The 20,815-nt window shown below is 49.3% G+C and overlaps 1 protein-coding gene across 1 annotated transcript; it reads right to left on the reverse strand.

The window, feature by feature from the left end:
• Positions 1-3,068: 3,068 nt before the first annotated feature.
• On the reverse strand, positions 3,069-8,408 carry AMIGO1 (adhesion molecule with Ig like domain 1). The gene is made up of 2 exons (XM_077905763.1): positions 8,288-8,408; positions 3,069-7,889 (listed from the first exon to the last, which is right to left on the reverse strand). The coding sequence occupies exon 2, from the start codon at positions 7,825-7,827 to the stop codon at positions 6,346-6,348; it is 1,482 nt and encodes a 493-aa protein (XP_077761889.1). The 5' UTR covers positions 7,828-7,889; positions 8,288-8,408; the 3' UTR covers positions 3,069-6,345.
• Positions 8,409-20,815: the final 12,407 nt, after the last annotated feature.

The raw sequence follows: 20,815 nt of genomic DNA on the forward strand, positions 1-20,815 counted from the left end.
GCAGACAGGCCAGGAAGGCAGGAGCAACAGTAATGGACACAACACTGCCACCCTGACCCTCTGGTTTCCCCTGTAGCCTCAGGCTGAGCAAGGCCTGCATCGGGCCCTCATGCCAGGCACTGGAGGTAGAGAGCTGCGACACATGGCCCCCAGCTCCTTCACAGGCTTCTCTCCTTGGAGTAGGATCTGTCCCTTCCTCCTTAAAGGACTTCATTGGAATTAAAACACACACACACACCCCAAGAAAACAGTTCTATTTAAATGTTAAATTAGGGGAAGGATACTTTCCATTCCATTTGAGAACTGCCAGCAGCCCACCCGGAGTGCACACCGAGAGGTAGGTAGCACAGCAGTGCAGAGGCTTCGGTATTCAGTTTTTTATCGTTTCTTTTCTAACCTGGGATCCAGCAACGAGACATTAGTCAGCTGTTGTGGGCATAGCCTGGCATTTCTCCCCAACATGGGCACAGAGAAGACATAGGTGACAGACGGAACGACAGGGCCCCAGAACTGCCCTAAGGGGCGGCTTGAAGGAGACAGTTCCCAGCTCTGGGCTAAGCTTAAAGCAAACCCAGAATACCTCCAATAAGGCAGCCTTCCCTCTGCCCATCCACCCAGAAAGCTTAGCTAGTCACCAGTGTGCGGGGACTAAGAGCCCCAGTTTTTAATCTTCCTGCTATTGTCAGAATTTCCCAGAGGATTTTTTTTAACCTCCGCTATAGATCAAAGAGCTACTTCAGGCCATTCTGTGGTACCAGAGGATTCAACTCTTGGGTCTCACCGAGTATACATGAGGGGCCCCCAGCACCCCTTTCTTTAAAGCAGCTAGTGAGTTCTCTTGGCACGCTTTCTAAGGATGCCCAGGACTGAGCTGGGCCTTTCCAGCTGGACCCCACCAAAAATAAACTGGCCAAGGGAGGGAGCAGCGGAAAGTGAGAGGAAAGCAGCACGGAGTTCTGCCCAGGTATGGCACTCCTCACCCTATGTGCATGTTTGCACACCTACACATGCATGTGTATACACACACCCCTAACTTTGGGGCCAAGGACTCTCACCTTCTGTATGCCTGTGCCAGGAAGTCTCCCTGCAGGGTTCCATGTCCTGGCTCACAGAAGGGTGGTTCTCAGGCCACAGTTCCACACCCTCTAAGTTTCTGGGACAGTAACTGGACATAGACTGGAAGGCCTCAGGGCTGGTCTGTGCATCTTTACCACTTAGTATTTCCTGCCCAACAGCATGGAAGCCTGATGAAGGGGCTTGATGTGGCAGCTGCTTTTTAGCCTTCCTCTCGAGCCCCGGCGGGGGGGAGCATGGGCTCACTGCCGCCAGACCAGAAAAGCCAACCTTCCTAAGGCAAAGGTCTGAACTGTCCCTATGATTTGGATGGGGAAAGGAGCTTGGTTTCCTGGGAGACCAAGGTAAGTGGTATAAGAAGTACAACTGCAGAGGGGAAGGAGGTGAGAAGTCAAGAGGAAGGGAGACTAGGCTGGCCGGTGCAACTGAACTCTCAACTTCGGTTCTACAAGGCAACAAACAGTATGATCAGCCTCCTCCAGTCCTCCAAAATGCCACATAAGAGGAGCTAAGGAGAGAGCTGCGAGACATGACCGACAACATCGCATGTCTTGACCAGAATCTTAGAGAACTTCTTGTGGTTTGGGGGCTGAGATGCAGCCATGCACTTCTCCGGCGTAATGGGAGAAAGGAGCACGAGGACTTTGCAGGCTCAGAGACAGGGCTTGGCACAGGCCATGATGGCAGAAACACCAGCAGTCTTCCCAGACCCATTCTCTTTGCCAGCATCCTCTTCTTGGCCAACATCAGCCACAGCAAAAGCTGCTTTGAAAAAATGAAAAACTGCTACAAGACTATGGGGGCACTCTGGCATCAACATCTGTGATTTCACGGACTGCTAAGGTTGATCTGTCTGATGTGTCTGGAGTAAGGTATCTCCATCCTCTCACCACTTTGGTGGTTCCTCACAGAGAGAACAAAACTTTTCCAGACAGAGGAGGGCTGCCCTTTGGTCAAGATTTTACCAATTTAGCAAATCAGGTAATGATTCAAATTCTGGGTTTTCTTTTTTTCCTTATACCATTTCCTCTCCCCTCTTGGAATCTACCATGACAGTCCCCTTCCAGAAGTACCAAGACAGTAGCCAAAGAATATGCATGTTCAGAGTTTAGTAGAATCCAGTCCAATTTCTGATAGGCTGTGTCTGTACCAAGAAGGTGGGGGGTTGCATTTCTTTCTTTGCAATGCCTAGGACACATTAAAGTGTCAATGAATAGTAACCTGCCTATTCAATGAATATGCTTTTAGCCAAACTAAGATAGTTACCATTTACAGTATGATAAAAATACAGGTAATAATCAAAATACTGAAACTGAGCTAGCTACTTTCCACCAATTCTTTTAATCCAGTGCAAGCGTTTTTCCATAGCACAGTTAGTAGGCTTCATCTAGACTTTTAAGAGAACTCTGTGGGGAGGCAGATCTTCCTCCCCAGGGATCCAGAAAGACTTCATTATCTACAGGGAGTAGCCACAGGTTAAGGAATTTCTAAACTCTCTCCTGCTACAGCATCAGTAACATTTCTTTTGAGAATCTATCAGGTTGGGAAACTATCCTTTGCTGGTTAAAACCAGCCCACAGCTGGGTTTTGTATGGTCTGTGAGCTAATAAGAGTTCTTACATTTTTAAATTGTTGAAAAAACTCAAAAGCCATGTTAAAATGATATGAAATTCGAATTTTAATGTCTGTAAATAAAGTTTTACTGGAACAGGGCCACAATCATCAGTTTATATACTGTCTGGGGCAGCCTTCCTGCTCCCATGGCACGGCTAAGCAGCTGTAACGGAGTGTTCATGGCCTGCAGAGCCTACCGTATTTACTCTCTGGCTCTTTACAGAAAAAGTTCCTTGACCCTGGTCTATTTTCATGCCTGGATGTGGATTCTACTCTTGCCTTTATAACAGCATTTAAGTATCCTCTCCTTAGGGCACACACTTATGAGGTACAGCGAGCCCCACCCACAGGCTGAAAAGAAAGATAAACCAGTCACAGACTGCCAGAACAGAGACTCAAGCCAGGTTTAATGATCATAGTCTAGTTTTCAGAGCCCAGAGGCTCCAAGATTTGCCAGCCTGGGTGTACATAAGTGCGAGGGGCAGGGTCCTGGACACAGGAAGGCCTGCTTGCTTTGCCAGCAGGGCCACAAGGAAGTACAGAGGTAAGAACACACAGAAAATTGGAATCAGTTGGCTTTACTGTCCCCAGGTGGGGGTGTACCCTCTCCAGGCCCCTTCCTAGGAGCCCCATAAATACAGGCAAAGAAAAAAAAGATCACAAATAATCACACAGACAGATTGTAGAGCCCTGTCATATTCTGTCTCCAGGGACACCTGCTTCCTGGGAGACATGTCTGGTTTATGGGTGCAGGGTGGAAGAAGGGAGGGAGTGATTTCTCAGCCTTCTCTTATAACCAGAACTGGCAGTTTCCTACACAACGTTCTCGTGAGCTTATATAGGCTGAGTACCTAATCCCCCATGTGGAAAGCTTACCTTTGGGTTCTACCAACTGAAACCATGGGAAGAGGCCAATCAGTTCAGTCTCTTGGTGGGGCAGCCAGACATATCTACCAGTCTTTCAAACAAGGAGGCTACTTCATGGATATAGTAGGGAGACTTAGAGCCTCAGGGTCTTTTCTTATTCCCTGAACTGGGTAGTACTTCTGAAGAAAAAGGCCTTCCTAGTCCTCAGGAGCTCCGAATGTTCTAGAAGGCCAATTTCATTTGACATTTATTTTAAAGATTGTCAAAGCCCTAGCTGGTGCCTAGTGGGGAACTACAGAGAGATGAGATTTTCCCAGGTTCCCTAGTAAGTCTGAGGAGGGTGGCCTGGTTACTATAGCTCCAGTGACAAATCCTCAGAAGTCTCTGGAATATACAACAAGACAACTTTTCCTTCATGCCCCTGTCTTTCCAGGGCAGCTAACACAGGAAGAATAACTTCTAGCTGCTTGTTCCCCTGCCAGTTTCCTTCTGGGTCCATCACTGACCCAGTTCTCCATTTATTTCTCATATATATTACCTTCTATCCAAAGGAGGTTTCTGAGGGGTCTGAAGACCTGGCCAGTCCCCCATCATCCCTTTTCCTCAGGTCTTCAACCTGTGGTTCTCCTAACTCCAGCCTTTGCAGAGAAGTTATTCAGTGCCAGGGAGATGCTGGGTAAAGCTTCAGGGAGTTTGGAAACGAAAAGTACAAGAGTTTGTATCTGGGGAGCCTGGCGTAGTCACTGTCTCTCCTATAGGGCAAGAAAGTTGTCTGCACAAAGCTGTGCTCATAGATGGAACCCACTGTGACAGGGGAAATTAGTGGGGACTAAAGAGTCACTGTCCTGATGGAAGTCAAGGTGCTAGTGTGCATGCACACCTAGAAGCATGCATACCTAGGAGCATGCAAGTACTTGAGGGAAATGCTGCACCTCTTGACAAATGAGGTTACTAATAAAGGATGGACAGCAGTCTTGACATCCCAGGAACAGACAAGGGAAGATGGTGAGTTCCAGTCCCCTTTCCCAATCTTAATAGGCAGCGGGAGTCAGGCCCTCCTAGCAAGCATCCCTCACCTGTAGGGAGAGGACACCTCTTGGAACCTTAAAGAGCAGGTCAGAAAGCTAGAAGATCTGGAGAACTTCCAATGGACAGGGAGCTTGGTTGGGAGAAGGGGAGACACTGAAAAAGACCAACGTCAGAGAACATTTTCACCTTTGCTCCTCTCATCCCCTTGCCAGAGCTTGGAGCACCCAGGTATCTCCCTGGGCCTGCGGTATAGTCAAAGGGTGCAGTCATCTCTGTGCCCAGAGTATTCCACAACCCTGGATGGAATGGAATGTTGGGCCTGTTCTTAAGCTCCTCTGGCCTGACCACCCCAACAGCACAAACCTCTGGCTGAGAGGGCTGCCGGCGGCAGAACTTCCCTTCTGAAAGTTTAGTGCCACTGTCTCTGCTACAAGACTGCCTGGAACCTTGTGGAGAGGGGCCGAGCTCTAAGCTGCACTCCAACTTGCCATGCTGGGGCAGAGACCACCACCCAATTCCAACCCCTTGGATGATGAAATCCCATGCTTCAGCTTTGCAGCAGGGTGAGACCTAAGAGGGGACCAAGGCTGCTTTGCCAACATAGAGAAGACACATAACTGGTCCCCTCCGTCCCCAAGCCCAGTCTAACGCAGCTGGGGCCAGACCTTCCAGGGTTCCTCCATTTGCAGAGCAGCATATCAGGGAAAACTCAATCCCACCTGAGCTTGCTAAGAAGCTGAGAGAAGAGATGGCATCAGGGAATCTGGTAGGCCCAGCTGGACGCTACATAACAGAGGCTGATTTGCCCTCCTCCTCCTCCCACTGCTGACGTGGCCCCACATCCCGGGTCTGAGGCAAGCATCCATAAAAGCTCTGCCTTCAGCAGCCCCCACCCTGGTCTGACACATAGGCGCTGGGAACCAAATGCTAACTAACCAAGGATTTCACCAACCGGAGAATTAGCAAATCTGGAGTTTATCCCCCATCTACAAGTTTTGTGCTGGCACCTATGCCGTGACATAGACCCCTCAGTTCATGCTGTCTCCCTCTGGGTCACTGGTTCCAGGGCTTGGCACAGATACCACACCTCACATTGTTGCCATATCTGATAGGCAACAGGCCAGGCTCCCGCAAAGATCCATCCATCCAGGACTCGTTGGGAAAGAGGCATTGGTGGGAAATCACGACAGCTTTGGGGAGCGTTATTGATTGAGGTCTCAGCCTTTTCCCGATTCATTTTGCCAAAGGCTTTTCCAATTTCCCCGGCTGTGAAGTGTGACTTCCTGGCCAAAGAAGATACTACAGCTCTTCCCCAGGGTGGCTCCCGTGGAAGATCCACCCCCCAGCACACACATCACAGGTGTGGGTGGGCAGAGATAGCAAAAAAAATTTTTCCCCCAAAATGATTTTCTCTTAAGGAGCTAAGGATGACCTCGAAAAAGTTTAGGGAATCTGCTCTTCCCCCCACCCCTTCCTCATTCCCACCCAACTCAGACATGCTCCTCTTCCTCTACCAGGTTGAGAATTCCCAGGGCTTTGGGTAAGGGGGTAGCACTTGCCTGAGGATTAGTATATCCATATGGAAAGTCGTGGCGGCCACACCGTGGTTGAGGTCTTGCTAGCTATGGTACCCGTGACCAGTTCCCTCAAGGTCGGGGGAACCCACTCCCTTGGGCAGCCAGCTCTCTCTTCCATCCCCTCATATCCTTCAGGGGTGCATTACCTCTCCTGGGGCGGAATCTCCCCACCAACCCATCCTGCTCACACCACAATGGGTGTATCAGAGAAGACCGAGCTGACCGACTCCGGATCCGACATCCTCCGAGGGCCCTTGCCTGTTGCCTCGGGCACAGGCAGGGTGTTGCCTGGCTTGAGCTTGCCGTTTTGACCCTGTCCGGGACCAGCAGGTTCCAGGAAGGCCACCCGCCGGTCAAAACCATCATCCTTGTCCCCACCAGCCATGGGATCGTGGTTGGGTGTGGTACTAAGCATGGACGAACTGAGGCTGTCTCCTTGATGGCTGGACGGTTTCTCGACACCCCGGCACCAGCATCGGCAAGGGGTAAGGTACAGGTATATGAGGACCAGGACCACACTGAGGATACAGCCCACTAGGGTGGTATAGGCTGTGTTGAGGGTGTCATGGTGGCCGTGCAGGGTGAAATTATACACTTTCAACTCCACAGACAGTGTCTCATTGAAAGCCTCCCCCATGGCGTAGCAGGTATACACACCCCCATCCTCAACCTGCACCTGCTGGAAATGAAGACTGCCATCCTTGGACACTGTCACTGTGCTGTTGGCCACCTCATCTAACACCCGTTCATTGCTTGGTGTCACCCACACCTTGGTCATCCCCTGCTGCTTGGTGTCACACTTGATGGTCAAGGTGTCACCCAGGTGCGCTTCCCAGGCCCGCTCCTTGTACTCGCTGCAGTTGAGAAAACTCAGGTTGAAGACATTGTGCAGCTTCTTGGAGCTCATGCAGTACAGGTCCTCCTGGAAGTCCATCACGGAGCTCAGCTGCCGGTACTGCCAGTGTGAAAACAGCTGGTAGAGCTCACAGTCGCAGTGCAGGGGGTTGTTATGGAGGTACAGCCCATTCTTGATCCAGGCGGGCAGCTTCTGCAGGTCGGGCAACGGTAAGTTCTTCAGCTTGTTGGAGGACAGGTCCAGGAGAGTTAGTTTGGGTAGCTTGGCTCCTTCCTTGACCAGTTCCAGAGGGAAGCGGGAAATCTGGTTCTGGCTCAAGTAGAGTTTCTGTAGCTGGGCCATGTCATCGAAGGCGCAGCGGTCCACTGCCATGATGTGGTTATTGTAGAGCAGCAGCACCTCCAGCGCCTGCAGTTCGCTGAACAGGAACTCGTCCAGTGTTCGCAGCTGGTTGGAGGAGAGGTCCAGGTAGCGCAGGTTGGGCACTGGGGAAAAGGCCTCGGAGGAGATGAAATTCAGGTGGTTGTGGCTCAGGAGCAGGGACTGCAGGTGGATCAGGCGTGTGGGGGTCCACTCGGCCCGCAGGCGGCTCAGGTTGTTGTGGCTGAGGTCTAACAGCGCGGTGTAGCTGGGTAAGGAGTGGGGAACGTTGGGCAGCTGCTGCTTGGAGCAGCTGAGGATGTTGCTGGCGCACAGGCAGGCAGCAGGACAGCTAACCACAGGACGGCCGGCCCTGGCCACCTCGAAGAGGAGCGGGAACAAGGACAGCAGCAGGAGCCAGAGGCCTCGAGGGTCACGCTGGGGTTGCATAGTGTCACTGGGAAGGGCGAGGAAGGCCACTAGGAAGATCTGGGAGAGTCACCGGGCATGTTCTGGTGGGATAAGGAAGGGTCACTTTCACTGCAGGCTTAAGGGAGACAGTGGCGGGTGTGGGGCCACGAGGGCTCGCGAAGGTAGCACTGACCCCCCCTCGATCCCCCCCCCCCGTCACATTCCCCCTCCCCCTCTACGTGGGGCTCGAAGGGAAAGGAGCCGCGGGGCTCCCAAGCGCTGCGCAGGCGGTGGGCTCCCAACGGAGCCGAGAGGCGGGCGCCGGGCCTCCGGGCTGGGGTCCCAGGGCTGCGGGGCGGGGGGCGGGGGGGGCGCCTCGACCGCGGGGTCAGCGGGGTCAGGGGTCCGCGGGGCGCCGGCTGGGCGGGGAGGGCCGCTCCCGGGGCTGGGGTCCCCGGGGCCTGCGCGGCGGGCACCCCGGGGCCGCTGGTCACCGCACCTGCTCGCAAGGACGCGTCTCAGCCCATGGCGGGTCCGGGAGCTCCGTCGCGGCCTCCGCCCGCGGCGCCTCACCCGCCGGCCTGTCGCGGCGCCCGCCTCCCGCAGCGGCCCGCGCTCGGCCCCATCGCCTCCGGGCGCCGGCCGGCTCCGCGCCGCCTCGCCCGCTGCACCCGCAGGGCCCGCCGCCCCCCACCCCCCGCCTCCGGGGCCGCGGGGCCGGCGTGGAGCCGAGCGGGCAGCCGGCCGGGAGCGGGAGGCGCCGCGAGCCGAGCCGAGGAGCGGCGTGGGGGCAGCGAGCACCGCGCGCGCGCCCGTCGCCGCCGCCGGAGCCTCGGGGCGCGTGCGCGGCGGGGGCGGGGCGCACGTGCGTGTGTTTGTGTCGGAGCCGAGCGGCCGCGCGCCGGTGCCCCTCCCCCGGGCGCGGGGGGCGCGGGGGGCGCGGGGGGCGCGGGGGGCGCGGGGGGCGCGGGGGGCGCGGGGGCCGCAGGGCGCGGGGGGGGGGCGCGGGGGCGGGGGTCCGGCCGCCTGCTCCGCTCGCCCCCCGCCCCCCCTGCCCCGACCGGAGCCGCTCCCGGCCAAGCTGGGTCGAGCCGGAGTGACTTCGCTGCCGGGGACTCCGGGGCAGGGAGCGTCACACGTCTTGGAATCCTACAAATTAAAGAAATCTGGCTCGGCTCCCGCCTGTCAGTGTTGGCGGGAGATTCATTAGTCACGTTCTGAGGTTCCCCCACTTCTCTCTCTAGGGCTGTGAAGTCTCAAAGATTTGGGGAAAGGTTTGGGAAGAGCCTTGTTTCCGTGTGTGTCTCAGTCTCGCTACTATGCCCCCACCCCCGGGGTACCCCGACGGGTACGCTCGCACAGCGGGCCGGGCAGGTGGGCCGGAGTGGAGGTAAAGGGGTAGGTGCGGTCTTTGGTGTACGGCCAGGCCCCCCGATCCCACGTGCCCAGTTTTCCCATGAAGCGATCCCTACTGCATCCCTGACACACACACACACACTTCCTACAAGCCAGGGACAACCTTCTACGTCTGGAAATTCCAGAACCTTTCCGGCTGGCCGGGGAAAGCCATTCATCCCTTTGGCCTGGCTGCTTGCCCTCTTCCTGAGCCAGGACCAGTTCTTTCCCCTCCCCTTATGGAGCAATTCTAACATAGTTTCTTTATTACCTAATCCCCAAGAAAAGCTGGGATGGCGGGGGGGGGGGGGGGGGGGGGGGGGGGGCGGCGGTCAGGGTGGTGGTCTTCTTTAACACCAAGAAGCTGTTTTCTTTTTAAGATTTTTTATTTATTAGAGAAACAGAATGAGTGGAGTGGAGGGGCAGAGGGAGAGGAAGAAGCGGGCTCCCTGCTGACCAGAGACCCTGATGGGGCTGGATCCCAGGACCCTCTGATCAAGAAGCTGATAATCAGTGTAGGGTGGCGGTGGGGTGGGGGGGTGGACATGGACTGAGGGAGATGTAAGAAGACCTTAGACCTTATAACTCAAGACTATAGCTATTCTTGGGATGATAGACCCTGAGAAATTACCTTTTTATTCTTTCCAGTCTCTTACAACAGCAGGAGCAAGACTGAAATTAATGTCTCAATACATTAACCTGCTAAGTTTTAAAAAGAAAGAATTTATATTTGTCACATATGTTTTACATTGAATTTAAGTGAATGTACTATCTCTTCAAGGGGTATTAGCACGTTAACATATGCACAGTGTGAAAGGTCTTTTCCTGTTCATTGGAAGCATTGATGATAAGGTGGAGAGAGTTTTCAGGGAGTAGGAAATACTGAGATGACGTCGAAACAGTACTCTATTGCTGCATAACAAATTACCCCAAAATTCAGTGGCTTAATACAACTATATATATTCAGTGCCTTTCACAGTTTCTGTTGGTCAGAGATTCAGGTGTAACCTGGCAGGCAGTTCTGGCCTGGAGGCCTCTCATGAAATTGCAGTCATATGTCAGATGGAACTGCAGTCATGGGAAGGTTTGACTGGGGCTAGAAAATCAACTCCATGGAGGCTTGCTACATGGCTCGTTCTTGCAGCTGGCTGTTGGTAGGAGGCCTTGGCTCCTCTCCATAAAGGCCTCACTACAAGACTGCTTGAGTGTCCTCACAGCATGGTAGCTGACAGCCTTTAGAGCAAGAGATCCAAGAGAGGGACGCCGGGGTGGCTCAGCAGTAGGGCGTCTGCCTTCTGCTCAGGGTGTGGCCCTGGGTCTGGGGAGCAGGTCCCACATTGGGCTCCCTGCTGGGAGCCTGCTTCTCCCTCTGCCTATGTCTCTGGCTCTCTCTCTGTGTCTCTCATGAATAAATAAATTAATAGATCTTAAAAGAGAGAAAGAGAGCCAACAGAGAGCAAGGCAGAAGTCCCAATGACCTAGCTCTCCAAAGTCAGGCCTGCTATCTCCATCTTGGTCATATGGACCAGCCCTGATTCAATATGAAAGAAGACTATGCAAAGGCATGGATACCAGAAGGAGAGGATCATTGGGGGCCATCTTGGAGGTTATCACTCACATCATCTTTGAAATCATATCTATTTTTTTATTTTGAAAAATTTCAAATATACACAGAGTAGAGAAAATAGTACAATGAACTCTCATATACCCATCATCCATATTCAGTCATTATCAAGGGATCATTTATTCTGTATATCATTTATTATGTATAGGTATCCCCATGAAACACATGCTCTTCCCATTCCATCCCCCTCCGCATATTCTATACTAACTTTCCCTAGATCCCATGTTCTAGGGATGGGGAAACATGGGGTCATGTTTCCCCAAGGAGAGACAGATACAAAGAAAGAAGGCCCTTCATGCTGGACACCAGTCTCAAGTGTGGATGTCTGCATTTCAGAGAGGTCACCACAGATAGGGTCCTCAGTCAATCCTTTTTCTTTTCTTTTTTTTTTTTTTTTAAAGCTTACTAGCAGACTTTTTTTTTTTTCCTTTATTTATTTATGATAGTCACACAGAGAGAGAGAAGGAGAGGCAGAGACACAGGCAGAGAGAGAAGCAGGCTCCATGCACCGGGAGCCCGACGTGGGACTCGATCCTGGGTCACCAGGATCACGCCCTGGGCCAAAGGCAGGCGCCAAACCGCTGCGCCACCCAGGGATCCCAGTCAATCCTTTTTCATCCAGCTCATCCAGAAGTAACCATGCCATTTTCAAATTTTATTGTGCATACAGATCTTGCTAACATACAGTTTTGAATCAAAGAGGCCTAGGGTAGGACCTGGGAGTCTGTTTTTTTTTTTTTTTTTTTTTTTTTAGATTTTATTTATTTACACATGAGAGACACAGAGAGAGAGGCAGAGACACAGGCAGAGGGAGAAGCAGGCTCCACGCAGGAAGCCCGATGTGGGACCCGATCCCGGAACTCCAGGATCATACCCTGAGCCAAAGGCAGACACTTAACCTCTGAGCCACCCAGGTGTCCGGAGAGTCTGTATTTCTAACAAACTAATAAGGTGACGTAGACCTTGCTAGTTCACAGACCACAGTTTGAGTAGCAAGGATCTAGAGCCGTGCTGTCCAAATCGGTAGGCACTAGCTACATGTGGTCGTTTAAATTAATTAAAATTAAATAACATTGTAAATCACCTCTTCAGTTTCCCTAGACGCCTTTCAAATGTTCAATAGCCACATGTGGCTAGCTACCCTATTGAATAGAATAGTGGAAAGTTCCATTGGATAGCACTGGCTCAGAGAATTGACTGAAGCTAACTCTCCCACAGCTGCTTTCTAGGCCAGAATAACTATCTATTAATTCACAATAAAAAGAAGAACTTGATAGGATAAACAGGTTATTTATAGTGAGTATTTATTTCATCTTGCTGGAAGGGATCAACCCAATGTTCCTAAATACAATTTGGAAGATTGTTTGGGCAGCTCAGCATTTGAGCAAAAGAGGTTGGATATGTCTACCAGGTTATGGGACTAGATGAATTAATTTTCTCTACACTAGAAGTAGTTTTTTTTTTTCTTTTCTTAATAGCTAGTACATACTGGCTATCAGAATCAAAACTAGAGAATACTGGAGGAATTAAAGCACCCTAGCTACCTTTGACTCTGTTTTAAAGACTCCATGAGGCTGGCCACTCTTCTTTAGGACAATGTAGTCTAATTTGCTGGGTGCACTTAGATGTCCCTTTCTTTGATCCATTTCACATTGTGTATATGTCCTTATAGCACTTCTCACCTACTATTTTGCCTGTTTACATGACTGCTTAGTTGTAAGCTCCTTGAGAGGAGGGATTTGCCCTGGGTCTGGCTAGTAGTAGGCGCTCAAAATATGTTTGTTGAATTAACATTAATAAGTAATTCCATTAAATTAGTACATTTATTATATGTTAGTCTCAGTGCCTGCTTTAGAAGTAAGGATAAGCATAGGATTTGGGCTTGGACAAATCATAGCTGTATTTAGGCTGCGTGACTTTGGGTATTTCACTTTGTTCTACTAAATCTCATTCCATTATCTATAAAATGGGAACAATAACAGAACCTGAGCTTACTTCATAGGGTTATTTTGTGAAAGTGCTTTATCATTTATAAGTATTACTTTTGTAAAAAAAAATCCCGGTTTTCTCCGTAAGAGTTAGGAGATCCCTTGGTCTTGCTGTCACCATGTGTTTAAATTACTTTGCCCAATTATATGCCTTGTTCTTACATTCAAGGTATCACGTATTTGGAGCATACATTCAGATTTATAAGATCTCCTTCACTGGTTTAACTTTTACAATTTAGATATGTTTACAAATTTTATTTTATTTTATTTTTTTAAATTTTTATTGATTTATGATAGTCACAGAGAGAGAGAGAGAGAGACAGAGAGGCAGAGACACAGGCAGAGACACAGGCAGAGGGAGAAGCAGGCTCCATGCACCGGGAGCCCGATGTGGGATTCAATCCCGGGTCTCCAGGATCGTGCCCTGGGCCAAAGGCAGGCGCCAAACCGCTGTGCCACCCAGGGATCCCTGTTTACAAATTTTAAACAAAAATTTAAACTTAAAAAATTAAAAAAAAAATTAATCATTCTTGAGGCACCTGGATGGCTCAGACAGTTAAGTGTCTGCCTTCGGTTCAGATCAGGATCCCAGAGTTGTGTGGATTGAACCCTATGTCAGGCACCCTACTCAACGGGGAGTCTGCTTCTCCCTCTCCCTCTGATCCTCTCCCCTGCCCAAGTGTGCGTGTGCTCTCGCTCTCTCTCTTTCTCAAATAAATAAATAATCTTAAAAAATTATTTGAGACATTCTTATATTTTGTACAGAACCCCAGTGGTGTTACTAATATCAGCACCATTTTTGTAGTTCTTGGAGTATCTCTGAAAAGAGGGGGGCTCTAAGATGAAGCTATTTCTGGGAGGGGTAGCAATAACGATTAGTCCTTTGTGAAGTATTGCTTAAAAGGCTAAAATGTGAGCCCTTAGCATTGGGCTGAGCCCTTTCAGTATCTAGCAGTTCACTCATGTTACCATTTGTGGTTTCTCCCTAAAGGTGCTCAGTTTGGAGGATTCCTGTTGCCATCCCCCACCCACTTTCATAAACTATCACTCATTTCACTGATTCTTTTAACCTTTTCAATTGCCCATTAGTATTCCCACCCACTATTGACTGCCTTTCTATTCCTTACCCACTTCCACCTCAACCATGGCTCCACTTGATCGGGAGAAGCCATAAGAATAGGGATATTAACTATGGACAAAAGAGGAATGATTGGTGCAGGTGGAGGGGACCTTTGAGTGTCCTGGGCTTTTCAGGTCTGTCAAATAAATCTGAGAGCACCTTATTCAATTTACAGCTTGTGCTCTTGGTCAGGGTTTTATTCTCCTTCCGTAGGCGAGGGATCGTTCCTGATGGCTAAATCACGAACACTTTCTTGACTCTTGACACTCACATATGGATGTCTCAAAATAGCCCAGCACTGAGTCATCAGAATAAATGCATCTTTGAAATATTGCTGACAAATAAATTCATGGCACAAAATGTTATCTCCGCCTTTACGGGTGGGGTTCCACCACCACATTCACCCTGCCGCTGACCAGACAGACATCCCAGAGATGGAAGATTTTGTTCCAAGGCATTGTTATAAGACTCCTCCGAGCTCCTGCCATGTGAACCTGGATAACCAGGGGGTCCTCTAAAGGGAGTTTAGGATTTTTTTCATTAAGAAATTTTGCCATCAGTCTAGAAATATTTTATTTTCCTGTACATACAACCCGCTCTCTGGATTTCTAAAGGTTTTACTTTTTTTAAAGATTTTTTAAAAAAAGATTTTATTTATTTTTTTCATGAATGACACAGAGAGAGAAGCAGAAACACAGGCAGAGGGAGATAGAGGCTCCCTGCAGGGAGCCTGACCGGGACTCCATCCCAGGACCCCAGGATCACAACCTAAGCCAAAGGCAGATGCTCAACTGCTGAGCCACCTAGGTGCCCCCCTTTTTAAAGATATTTGTTTGTTTGTTTATTTATTTATTTATTTATTTGAGAGAGAGAGAACACAAGGCAGGGGCGGGGGGAGGGGGTTGAGGGGGGAGAGGAACAGAGGGAAAAGCAGACTCCCCGCTGAGCAGAGAGCCTGATGTGGGGCTTGATCCCAGGATCACGACCTGAGCCAAAGGCAGATGCTTAACCACTGAACCATCTAGGCATTTCTAAAGCCTTTATATCTAAAATTAAATTCTAACTAATGTAAGATTTATCACTGAATTCTTATCATATGAATCCTTGATTAGTTTGCATTATATTTGGGAAGTTAATATTCTAGTTTAGGAAGTCAGTGCTGTTGTAATTTGGGGAAGGTTTATAGTTAAACTACGTTAAGTTTACTGCTGAGGGTTTTTCTCCTTTATCTAAGACCATTTGACTAACTCTCCGAGTTAATCTTTTTCCTCTAATCATGCCTTTTGTATCCTTAGCTATTCATTTATGCTTGAAGTTTCTACTCTTTAACCACTTAAACTGTTTTTAGCTGATTCTAAGGCTAATAATCATAATGTTAGCCTGTCTGGCCCATACCCATAATGACAGGCATTTAGACTACCAGGCCTAGAAGATACCTTAGCAGTCAAGTTCACAAGCTGGTTCACAGCAGGCCTGAGTTAACCTGGAGAGGGAGTCTTGCTTTGTGGTTAAGAGATAGTCTCTGGAGCCAGGCTTCTTGGGATCATATTCAAGCTCTGCTACTCACTGTGTGACTTGAGCTATTACTTAACCTGTAAAATGGGTACAGTAAGATGCCCTACCTAATGGATTTGTTGTGGGGATTCACTGAGTTCATGTACCTAACATAGTCTCTAACATGTAGTAGGTGCTCTATAAGTGTGAGGAGGTAGGAGTGGGTTGCATCCTTCATCCTTGTTTGGGATTCTGATGATACCACTTCCTGGGACAATGCAAAGCAAATAGAAACAGGAGAAATCTGAATCTGTGGCCCAGGTTCTCCAGGGCTTCCGGGCCCAGACTTTGAGCCTAGCAGGATTCTATGTGTTAATGAGTGGGAGGCTAGGATTAGGATTCATAGTAGAAGCTGAAGATGTTGAGGAGGGCCCAGGGTTAGCAAAATGGAGTCAATTCCTATTAGTTCTGTGAGGACACACAGAACTAGACCTGCAAGAAGGGCAAGGCCCAACTTCCCAGAACAGGCAGTAGTAGTTCCTTTAAAACCATGCGCAAAGAAGCTCCTGCTATGCTCAGTTAGGGCCAGACCAGAGCAGGAATATCAGGTTCAGTTCTGGACAGCTCATTTAAAGTCTGGAGCACAGCCAGAGGTAGCTGATGGAATGATACACAGTCCAGTAATCATATCATAATGCATTCTCTCACAAACATCTGTGGAACCCCTCGGGCAGACCACTGTGTTGTATGACTTGGGGTGAGGCTGGGTGGAGTGGGATGCAAATATGCCTTAGAAATCATCTCTTTCCCCCAGGACCTAGAAAGTATATATGTGGATTCTATTCAATTTAACAAACATCTATCTATTGGCTGTTACATTCAGGTCTCTATATAGGTGGTGGCTTCTGTGGCCTAGTAGAAAGAGCATTGGACTGAGTGTCAAGAGACCTGGTTCTAATTTCACCCTTGTCATCAGCTAGTTATAAGACTATGGATAAATTACTCTGAGCCTCGGCTTTCTCATCTATAGAATGGAAGTTGTAATACCTATTCAATTAAAAGTACAAATTCCAGAGCCCCTGAGCCACAGAACTAGAAATCTTTGAGGAGGAGTCTAGAAAGCATTTTGATCATCAGGACAATTAGGAAACATTACCCTTTAGGGTCATGTTCTCCCTGGGTGGGCCTCAGGCTGTTTGCACCAGGAATCTCCAAGGAACTTGATTAAAAAGAGGATTTTGAGGCCACTTTAGACCTGCTTAGAACTTCTGGGGATGGGGGCTTGGGAGTCTGTTTGTAAGAAGCCCAGTGATTCTTGGTACCCCTAAATTTGAAAACCACTGTTAAAGGAGTTCCGTGGGGCACCTGAGTGGTTCAGTCAGTTAAGCATCTGCCTTTGGCTCAGGTCATGACCCCCGGGTCCTGGGTTCAAGCTCCGCATTGGGCTCCCTGCTCCATGGAGAGCCTGCTTCTTCCTCTGCCTCTGCCCACCCCCCTTTCTCTGTCTCTTAATAAATAAATAAAATCTTTTTTAAAAAATAGAAAATAAAGGAGTTTCATGAGGATTAAATGAGAATGCATGTGAATCTTTGGTAGTTCATGTATGAAGGGTGCTTTAACAATGAGACCTTCTACTTTGGGAGGACGTCATAATAACCACTTCGGGAAGTTGAAAGGTTGTGGATTAGTCAGAATCTTTGGAACCATATAGAAGAGTTACCCCTCATAGTGCTCCGAAGACAGGTGGCTTGCAGGGTCCCACCGAGAGGTTTACTGTAGCTAGGGAGGTGCTTTATTAGCTATAGGAGTTGTGAACACAATGTTTCTAAGACTTGGAGAGCTGAAATAGTGGGTCTGAAATGGCAGAAAGAGGTTTGTAGGCCCAGATGTACCTACCTTCTGTGGGTACCACTAGGATGTGTGCTTCCCCAGTAAGAGGCTTTGAATGAGCCAGATTGCTGCCATCCAGTATGGAGAACCCTTTGGAGCAGAAGTCCTATCAAACCCTTTCCTTCAGCCTCCTGTGTGTCCCTCCCATACCTGGTCCACTTGAATATGTGAATTGATCCCCATCCAATCATCTGTGGTTAGAGTAGCAGAGTAAATTTTGCTCATGACACATAGCCCAGATCTGCTTTCTTTGGAAGAGTAAGGAGGGAAAAATTTACAAAAGCAAGCATTTTGAAGCTGCTTGGTTTGTCTAATATACATTTTCATGGGGAAGAGGGAGTAAACAAATGTAGTGTGGCTGTAAAATTCGGTAACACAGACTCGTTGGTGAAACCAGTGGATTCCCTCCCCCTAAGCACATGGGCACACACAATTTTACACACATTTCTTGGGGGCAGAGATCTCATAAGGCTCATCCGTGGAATCCTAGGTGGAGGACTTCTCTGTTCTTCTGGGCCTCTAAAGGGAAGAAGTGTGCTACTGGGTAGAAGTGTCAGAGAAGCAGATTTCTATCCCATGGACAGAAACATCTTCTGACATTTCAACTGTCCAGTAATGGATCTTTTCCATCTTGAGGTAATGATCTCCCCATTGCAGGAAGCATTCAAGCAGAGGCTGGATGACTACTTTGCATAGATGTCCTTTCACGTGTTTGTTCATTCATTCTATTACACACACCTCATTCATATATAGCAAGAAGTCCTGAGAGTGTTTAGGAGTAGAAAAATGGCAATATGAAGGTAGACACATAAGAAACTGTCTCTGTTCTCAAGTATCATGGTTTGGTGAAGGAAACTGAGACACAGGTGGTCATGATACATGGTGACAGGTAATATATGAGCCCATGTATAAAGAGGGCTTAGAAAGCCAGAGAAGAGTATTAAGCAAACTTGTAGGGATTCCTGTGTAAGGGTGGAGGTTGACCAGATGTCCCCCAAAGTCCTCTGGGTGGCAATGGGGCCAAGAAGTGGCATCAAAGGGCTTTATCTACACCATTCCAGAAAGATGTACAATATATGGAAACAACCCCGATGGGCTTGCTATGCAAACATAGCTTCAGGGCAAGCCTTTCACCTCCCCTTACTTCTACCTTCCAACCAAATGGCAGCCTCCTAGCTTGTGCTGTAGAGACATTTTGGAATTACTACTGACCTAAGCTTCAGTATCTCGTGAAGTTATCAATCAAGTCACAGATCTGAGCCCTTACCCAAGATTGTTATTTGAATGGAGCACCTTTGGTCTCCTATTTGGGCTGGAATGACAGGACTGCCAGTGAGAATGTGCTGGTGAGGATGAGGAAGGAGGCAGGACAGAGTGCTGGTGAGCACGGAGTGGCTATCCTCAAACCTCCAGCCATCTCTCTGTGATTGTTCCAAAAACTTTGAGGTTTGAAAGCATTTCCTTCCCTCCAGGTTTTTCTTATTTTCTTTGCCTGCTTCCACAGAAAGTACACCCGCCCTCTCTCCCTCCCACCAAGGTCACCACTCAGCAGGCTTTGATAAATGTCATCTTTTTTTTTTTTGAAAGTCGCCTTGGAAAAAGGCAATTTGACTGCAGTGAGGCAGAACAAGGAGCTGAAGGCCAGCCGCCCTTTATCGACCAGAGCCCAACCCCAAGACCAAAACGAAGAGGGGTGTTGCACTGCCTGGGGCTCCTGGTGATCCCAGGGCTGCCTCTCCCCAGGGAGCTCTGTGCTGTGTGGAAGCCTGCGGCGCCCAGGTCCTGTGGTTGGTGCTCAGGTCCTGTGGTGGGGGATCCTCCTCTCTCTCCCCCTCTCCCCAGCCCTTTGTCTGCTACTTGTTTCCTGGCTGGTAACTAAAGGTCCCTGAGAACCCCCACAGCTCAGGGTGGGGGGGTGGGGGAGCCCTCTCTGCTGTGCAAGCAGTGGGCTGCTGATTAGTGTAGGGAATAAATAACAGCAAGCTAATTATCTCCTGATTGTGGCTTGCCTCACTAACAAGGCCAGGCTGGAGTGGTGATGCGGCAGTTGATACTATTCCAAGCATGCTTCTGGGTTCAAGGAAATTTCCATGCCTTTCCAGTCTGGAGACTTTCCCTTCCCAGATACTCTGGAGCTCTGGGTGGAGATGTTCTCACTCGAGCTTCACCTTGGAATTGAGAGACTCACCCCAGACAGGCTGTTTGTGTCAGACCCTGGTGGGTGATGGGAGCTGGCTCCTGGTAGAAGCAGGGAAAGGCTTTCAGGGAGGCTTGGGGGTTGGCCAAGGTCATGGAGAGATAGGTCCTCAGGGAGCACACTCTCCAGCACTTAGTATCCTAATTACATCTGCTGCTCCAACTGTTAGAACTGAGTGGTTCCCATCAGACCTGTAAGCAGAGAAGAAAAGTGCAAAGAATGCTGGTCTGGGACTTGAGAGTTCTGGGTTCTAGTCCTCCCCCTGACTCCCTCTGTGACGGTGGACCTGCTCCTTCATCACTCTGGTCCTTGATTCCCTCTCTATGAAACGAAGATGAGGCGACTCTCAGGGCTTTGGCTAACTCTAGAAATAGGACCGTGTGACTTTAACTCTGTAATTTGGACTGTGATATTAGGAAAGCTCTCAATACCTCATACGTCCACATTTCTAGGCTGTTTTCCTTTCCTGTAATTGCACTGTTCCCCACCTTCCCCTCCCACTTTACTTGACTTCTCTTGTGCTCTCAAAACTTGAAAACTTGTCTAGCCTAGAAGGAAAAGGGTGAAGAACAACCTTTCTGGGAAGATGTAAGTTTCTAACAGCCTGGGCTATGCTAACTTGCTGAACCAATTATCAGCCCATGAAAAGCCAGGATATGGAGATGACCCGTAACTGCTATTGACCTACCGTGTTCAGAGGAAGAAATCAACTTGCACCTCCGCGTATTTTGGTTCGTCCTGAGACTACAGGTATTGTCACTACCTCCACACCAACCACAGAATCTGCTTATAGGAAATGAAAGGGCTGGGATGCCGGGGTGGCTCAGGGGTGGAGCGACTGCCTTTGGCTCAGGGTGTGATCTTGGGGTCCCGAGATCCAGTCCCACATTGGGCTCCCTACATGGAGCCTGCTTCTCCCTCTGCCTGTGTCTCTCTCTGCTTCTCTCTCTCTCTCTCTCTGTCTCATGGATGAATAAATTAAATCTTTTTTTTTTAATTTTTATTTATTTATGATAGTCACAGAGAGAGAGAGAGAGACGGGCAGAGACACAGGCAGAGGGAGAAGCAGGCTCCATGCAGGGAGCCCGACATGGGATTCGATCCTGGGTCTCCAGGATCACGCCCTGGGCCAAAGGCAGGCGCCAAACCGCTGCGCCACCCAGGGATCCCGAATAAATTAAATCTTAAAAAAAGAAAAGGAAATGAAAGGGCTGTCCCCTTTCACTGGGGATACTCACCTCTACAGGGTAGGTAAGACTCTCTATGCCTGAGATCAGGTGTTAGACAAACCAGATGTTTCCATCTGATAAAAATAAACC

Source organism: Canis aureus, chromosome 8, assembly GCF_053574225.1.
Source record: "Canis aureus isolate CA01 chromosome 8, VMU_Caureus_v.1.0, whole genome shotgun sequence".
Taxonomy (NCBI): domain Eukaryota; kingdom Metazoa; phylum Chordata; class Mammalia; order Carnivora; family Canidae; genus Canis; species Canis aureus.

Excerpts from the sequence above, each read along its gene's own strand:
- AMIGO1 (XM_077905763.1), bottom strand. The coding sequence starts at position 7,827 with ATGCAACCCCAGCGTGACCCTCGAGGCCTCTGGCTCCTGCTGCTGTCC.